The 6000-nt window shown below is 45.8% G+C and overlaps 2 protein-coding genes across 3 annotated transcripts; one reads left to right on the plus strand and one right to left on the minus strand.

The window, feature by feature from the left end:
- Positions 1-646: 646 nt before the first annotated feature.
- Positions 647-2767, minus strand: LOC9648199. 2 transcript variants are annotated; one of them, XM_024685424.1, is made up of 7 exons: positions 2462-2767; positions 2153-2308; positions 1896-1991; positions 1721-1841; positions 1516-1668; positions 1134-1452; positions 647-1078 (listed from the first exon to the last, which is right to left on the minus strand). In XM_024685424.1, the coding sequence occupies exons 1-6, from the start codon at positions 2741-2743 to the stop codon at positions 1433-1435; spliced, it is 828 nt and encodes a 275-aa protein (XP_024541192.1). In that variant the 5' UTR covers positions 2744-2767; the 3' UTR covers positions 647-1078; positions 1134-1432. The 2 variants fall into 2 exon arrangements, with proteins under 2 accessions (XP_024541192.1, XP_002980501.2); XM_002980455.2 differs by having other exon boundaries at positions 1134-1455.
- A 33-nt stretch (positions 2768-2800) lies between these two features.
- LOC9648200 lies at positions 2801-4616 on the plus strand. The gene is made up of 5 exons (XM_002980295.2): positions 2801-3434; positions 3487-3644; positions 3696-3806; positions 3870-4202; positions 4263-4616. Exons 1-5 carry the CDS (start codon positions 2801-2803, stop codon positions 4497-4499), a joined length of 1473 nt encoding a protein of 490 aa, XP_002980341.2. The 3' UTR covers positions 4500-4616.
- The last annotated feature ends 1384 nt before the right edge of the window (positions 4617-6000 follow it).

A 6000-nucleotide genomic window follows, 5' to 3' on the forward strand; every position in this document is an offset into this window, starting at 1 on the left:
AGACCACTCGCTCCTGTATATAAGCTAGGGTTTTTGGGCTAATTGATATGCACATTTTTTGTATTCCCCTTCCATATTCCAAGCACTCACATTATATATATATATATATATATATATATATATATATATATATATATATATATATATAAAATATTACAAAGGGATAAATTATTTTAAAAATATTATTTAAGCTTCAAATGTTTGAATGTTGTTATTTTTATTTATTTTAAAGCACACTGATATTTATTTCATATATAATTTTTCAATATTTTGGATGTTGTTATTTGCTTATTGTTTTTAACTTTGTTATTAACATATGACCAAGTATATAAAATAAAATTCTTATAAATATCTTTATAATTTAAATTAGTTATGTTTTATTGGTAAATTACTTTTTTATTAATTTCAAAAAAAGTTGTACTTTTTTAAAAATAAATAACTCCAAATAACACTCAAATAATGCTCAAGTAGTAATATTGTTTTAATTAGGAGCACTATTGGTTTAAGTTTAAAGATGATTAAAAATAAAAAATCAACATTTATCACCCCTCTAAACATTAGTGCTATCTATTAATTATTAATATCACAAAGAATATATTAAGGATCACAAAAGGAAATAATTTCTAAATTGTTTATTAAATATATATAACTGATGCAATCTTCTTTGAGAGCGTAAAATTTATACTATGAGTTGAAGCACTTGGTTGATCTCTCTCACCACTCAGTTTTGGCACATTTCCAATCACTTGACATAAGAGGTTTTGCTTTTAAGTGGGAAAAATGAAATGGCCCTCTACTTCTAGAAGCTCGAAGCCTTCTGCTGCCAAAGGTTGATGATATCGGTGGCCTGGTTGAGAAGGATAATTGTACGCCTTCGTGAGATCCACGGCTTGCTCTCGAGCTTGGCCTTGAGCTCCTCCCACGCATCCTTCTTGGGCCAGAAGTAAAACGGCGACAGTGGAATTGTACCATGGCCCGGCACAACTTGATCCAAGGCAATTCCAATGTTCTTCTCCATCCAAAGAAATCGTAGCGACAATATCTGCTTGCCTGCGGACCTTATAGCCAGCTTGTCTTTCTGGCCAAAACAAAAAAAAGAAGATCAAAGTTGGATAGACAAACATTCCTCGTACCTTGGATAGATTGTCCGAGTAAACGCTGCTCGTGGGCTCAGGAGTCTCTTCTTGGGCATCCTTCGAGTCTTCTTCATCTCCCACAGCCTTGGGAGTTTCAGCGTTTTCTTCCAAGGGAGCAGCGTCGTCCGAGGCTGAAGCTCTCAAGGAAAGCATCCTCCGTTGCCTTCTTGATAGCACTAAGCTTCCTCTCTGAGTAGAAAAGCAACCCAAATTCACCTGAGAAGGTCCGCACGGCTGAATGCCCACTCCCGGCCAAGCCATCGCCATAGTCATCGCAAGCGATAGCCCTCGCACCCTCACGATTCGAACTCCAGACCTGCTTTGGAAGATAAGTGAGAGAAAGACAAAACTCGCTTGCGAAAAAAATTCTACACTGTACCAAGATCAAACCACAGAAGCTTTCTTCGAGGTCGACCAAGAAGGTGTGATTCCGCTGGAGTCTCCTCGGCTTCGAAAACAAAGCCAGACTTCGTGTAAAGTTTGAAAGCCGGCTCGTTGGATGTCACAACGTGAACGTAAAGATCACTCACACCTGTAGCAGCCAAGGCGTCAAAGGTCTGGAAAAACGAGAAGCTCTTCAGTACCCCATTCTCTGGCAGTCCGTTTTGCTTCGCGAACTAGAGCCGTGCCTACACCCTTTCGACGTGCTTCTTGAGCGACGCAGAAGTTTGAAATGTAGGCACGCTTGTATGCTGGATCAGAGTCCTAGAAAAAACAGTAGAAAACGTGATACACGATGGAAAGAAGAAAGGTTCTTACCTTTGGTCGAGAGCCAGATATCTCACCGGGTATTAGTCGACCTCGATTCACATCAAGTGTACCAACAACAAGGAGATCTTGGCCAGCAACAGTCACCTATATCATCACTCAATCATCCTAGAGCTATCAGCCACCCAAGGAAAAAAAAGATTATAGATAGATAGATGGATCTATCATCTATTTATCGGTCTATCTATCCTAGAGCTATCAGTCACCCAAGACAAAAAAAAAAGAGTATAAAACAACCAAGAGTTTACCTTGCAAGCTTTGCGAATCTCGTCTGTGGAAGGAGGAAAATCTTTGAGTGGAAGTAGCGCGACTACGCACGCCACACGACCGAAACCATCCTCGGTTCCAGCGATCTTGGAGGAAAGAGTCTTAAATTCGAGGGAGGCCATATACTTTTGGTGTGCCTGTGAAGAAACAAAGAAAAAATCGTTAGAGAGAAACGATCGAGAAAATCTTTGTGAAGAGAGGAAAGATCTCTTCGAAATCTACGAAAGAAAGAGGCTGCGTTGCTATCGATCGACCATGAAATGATCAAGAAGAGATATTTCTAGACTTACTTCTTGTGCTGCGATGGAGCGTCCCTCGGGATAGCTGTAGAATGACCTTGCGCGCAAGAATGCGGCCGCCGAGAGCTCCGATTCACAAGCCTGCCGGACGAGGAGGAGCTCCTCTAGCCCGCCGCTGGCGAGATCGCGAAGAACCTGTGAAGAATGCGCGGGAATGGAAGCCCTGGTGCTGATCACGATCCTCGCGAACGGCGGAAGGAGATTTGGAGCGGCGGACGATCGAGGATTCCACAGAGGAGGGATGGATGCGTGGCAGGCGGCGGCAAGCGCCATAGCCAAGATCCTCTTCTCAAAATTTCTCCAGGGCAAACAAGAAATTTTTTAAAAGCCATGGCGGGTTTGGGGCTCAAGCGGTTTAGGGTTCTTCACATTCTTCTCCGGGGATGGCCGCCACCGCCATCGCTAGCGCCATCGTCATCGCCATCGCTATCGCGCAAGGTATCGATCTGCAAGTGTAGCATTTCCTTCTCTACATCTGGCAATCCGCCGCCGCCTCCTGCGCCGCTCGCGATCGCCTCGATCGCTCCCTTGCGGCCGACGCTTTCGGTCATGGAATGGACTTGCAGCCGATGCACGCTTCTCAACAGCGCCGGCGATGCGTGCGCGGTTTGTGAGCAACCGCGGAAGGAAGAGGCCGCGAGTGAAATGCCGGGTCTGGATTCGTGGAACTGCCCGGCGTGCACGTTTCTCAGCCCCGGATCGATGCCTCGCTGCGGTATGTGTGACACTGAGAAGCCCCTGGATCAAGACCCTCCGGTAGTGACCAAAGAGATCACGGCAAAAGAGGAGGTGATTTTGGAGCCGAGCTCCAAGAGGCAGAGAGTGGACGAGCCACAGCCATCGTCCGAGGAAGAGGAAGGCCAGGCCGCGGCTCCTGTCAATCCAGGGCAGTCCTCAAACGCTCTCCTTCGCGAGCTCCATATGGAAAGAATGTCGAGGAAGAACTCCATAGCTTCTTCTGCTGGTATGTATGAGGTCTTAATCGTTTACAAACTTTCACTGCTTTTCTTCTTTAGGTGTGTCAACTTCTTCCACTTCCAAGAACATTGTCAGCGACAGTATCGTTTTTATGACGTACAACGTCTGGTTTCGTGAGGATCTCGAGCTGGAGCGAAGAATGGAAGCGATCGGAGAGCTTATCAGACAGCACCAACCTCACGTCATATGTTTCCAGGTATTTCTTTGGTCGTTCATATCTCTCTTTGCTGATAAGTGATTTTCACAGGAAGTTACTACCAGTATCTATGCGATTTTCCAGCGATCGAACTGGTGGAGTGGATACAGATGCTCGGTTAGCTCAGAGCTCGCGGCAAAGCGAGCTTACTTTTGCATCCAGGTGAAGCTTTCGCTCGCGTTCATTCTGTTGCTTAGTCTCAAGTGCGTATCTTCTCCTTTTCAGCTTAGCAAGCTACCGATAGACAAGTTCTACCGCAATCCCTTCCACAACACGATCATGGGAAGAGAACTCTGCCTGGCGGACATCGATTGCGGCAACAGCACGCAGCTGGTCGTGGCAACAACGCATCTGGAAAGCCCGTGTCCAGCGCCCCCGAAATTCGATCAGATGTTTAGCGCCGAGCGCGTTGCACAGATGAAGGAGGCGCTCGCAACGCTCAAGCCGCTGCCAAACGTTGTCTTTGGAGGAGACATGAACTGGGACGACAAGCTAGACGGTCAGCCTCCTCTCGAGAATGGCTGGATGGACGCATGGACACAACTCCGCGCAAAGGAGGTGAGAACTTTTGCTCTCGTTTTTATGGCAGAGTTTTGATTCACCGTGTGTTCTTTGCAGCCTGGACTAACTTACGACGCAAAGGCCAATCCCATGCTCACTGGAAGCAGGCTACAGAAGCGTTTGGATCGAGTGTTCTACCATTTCCGCGACTTTGAGGTGGAAAGCATCGAGATGATCGGGACGAAACCGATTCCAGGCTTGACGTTTGAGAAGGAGACGAAGAAATCGTTGCTCAAGCTCCCGGTTTTACCCAGCGATCACTTTGGTTTGGTTCTCAAGATTCGCAAGAAGTAGTCGGCATTCCTTGGATACATTGATTGGCAAATCAGTGGATTCTAAGGATATTCTTGATTTGTGCTCTTTAGGATTTAAAATAGATTCTATTTTAATCTGAGGATTATTATTGTGAAATTACTTTTTAAGAATTTAGTACCTTTTGTTGAGATAAAAACTTTTTCAAACTCATAACCTTTATTCCCGAGTTTGAAATATTCAAATAATTAGAGAAGTTTTGCCTAGATCCAGCTTTTGTATAACAATTGAGCCGCAGGATCTGGCCAATCAGAGTCGTCGTAACTCGTTCTTAGAACATCCTCTATTATGGATAATCAAGCTCGAGACGCTAGACAACATGAAAATGCCTTGAAAAGCCTTTGCCTGGGCCTTTGCTTTCACGTAGCTTGGGATTGTTTGCGCCAATCAATGCTGGAACTTTCCCCGAGGATTGAGCTTGGCCAGCCGGGGTAGCTCTCCAATCTCTTTATCTGGGATGGAGCCCGAGAATCTGTTGTGAATTCCTGAGATAGGTGCTATTGCTGAAGGAGGTCTTGATGGATTCTTCTCGTGGACGTCTAACTCTTGGAATAGCTTATTGATGTTGTGCGCCGGCCAACCAGCGGTCGCCACGGTCTGGTCTCAGCGAGTGATTTCATGTTTGGATGAATTCTTCCCCCTCTGTCTTGGTGGCCGCTATCGCGATTGGGACGGAGCCCAGCAGCGATCTTCGCTTTTCTCTTTGCAGGTTCCAGTCACCTGAGAGGAGCGGAATGTGAGAGTTGTTCCGTGTCTCGATCTGGGTATTTGGGCGCTAGCGAGATTAGAATTCTGATTCTGTTTGTCTACTTGTCCAAACACAAAGGTGGTGGAGTCACACCTAGAAATGAGGTTTTTACCTAGCCGGGCTTTGATCTAATCGGGAATTCAGGAGCTTAAGTTCTAGCGCCCTAATAGAATTAAAGACATGCAGCTGATTTGAAGTTGTCTGCTACCTTGCCAAAGAGGATCACAGTGTACAGTGCATACTCGTTGTTGAAGATGATTGAGGAACCTGATCAAAATCTTCTCAGTCGAATTCAGTGAGACTTTTTCTTAGCATTTCAGCCATTAGAGTCATCCGCACCGAGTTGAGTTCTACTCAGACTGATCTGTAAGAAAAAAATTTAAGTCGTCTTTGTGCTTGGAAACATTGCCTTGGATCATATCTGAGAGGATTCATAAGTGGATACTTCGCCTCGTCCTCGCTAGCCTAGAGGCTGCTCAGCCGGTCTTCTCGGGTACTAGCTCCACAAACCAGGGTTCCCTCAAGTGAGTGATATGGCTCCGAGAACATTGCAGTCACTTATGGCTCTGTCACCATTGCAGTCTTCCTCTCGTCCAGGCCCTGGACTGCCTTGGTGATTCCAATTTCTCACCTCCTTTGCGCTGAGTTGTGTCCATGCGTCCATCCAGCCAGCCTCGAGAGGAGGCTGGCCGTCTAACTTGTCGTCCCAGTTCATGTCTCCTCCAAAGACAACGT

The sequence above is a fragment of the Selaginella moellendorffii genome, unplaced genomic scaffold (genome assembly GCF_000143415.4).
Source record: "Selaginella moellendorffii unplaced genomic scaffold, v1.0 SELMOscaffold_44, whole genome shotgun sequence".
In the NCBI taxonomy this organism is placed as follows: Eukaryota; Viridiplantae; Streptophyta; class Lycopodiopsida; order Selaginellales; family Selaginellaceae; genus Selaginella; species Selaginella moellendorffii.

Bases quoted from the DNA above. Each gene is read 5' to 3' on its own strand.
- LOC9648199 (XM_002980455.2), bottom strand. From the start codon at position 2,743: ATGGCGCTTGCCGCCGCCTGCCACGCATCCATCCCTCCTCTGTGGAAT. The intron at 1,842-1,895 runs GTAAGAACCTTT...TGTTTTTTCTAG, and splicing joins TATCTGGCTCTCGACCAAAG to GACTCTGATCCAGCATACAA. The intron at 1,669-1,720 runs GTACTGAAGAGC...TGGCTGCTACAG, and splicing joins ACGGACTGCCAGAGAATGGG to GTGTGAGTGATCTTTACGTT.
- LOC9648200 (XM_002980295.2), top strand. From the start codon at position 2,801: ATGGCGGGTTTGGGGCTCAAGCGGTTTAGGGTTCTTCACATTCTTCTC. The intron at 3,435-3,486 runs GTATGTATGAGG...TTTCTTCTTTAG, and splicing joins CTCCATAGCTTCTTCTGCTG to GTGTGTCAACTTCTTCCACT. The intron at 3,645-3,695 runs GTATTTCTTTGG...TGATTTTCACAG, and splicing joins CTCACGTCATATGTTTCCAG to GAAGTTACTACCAGTATCTA.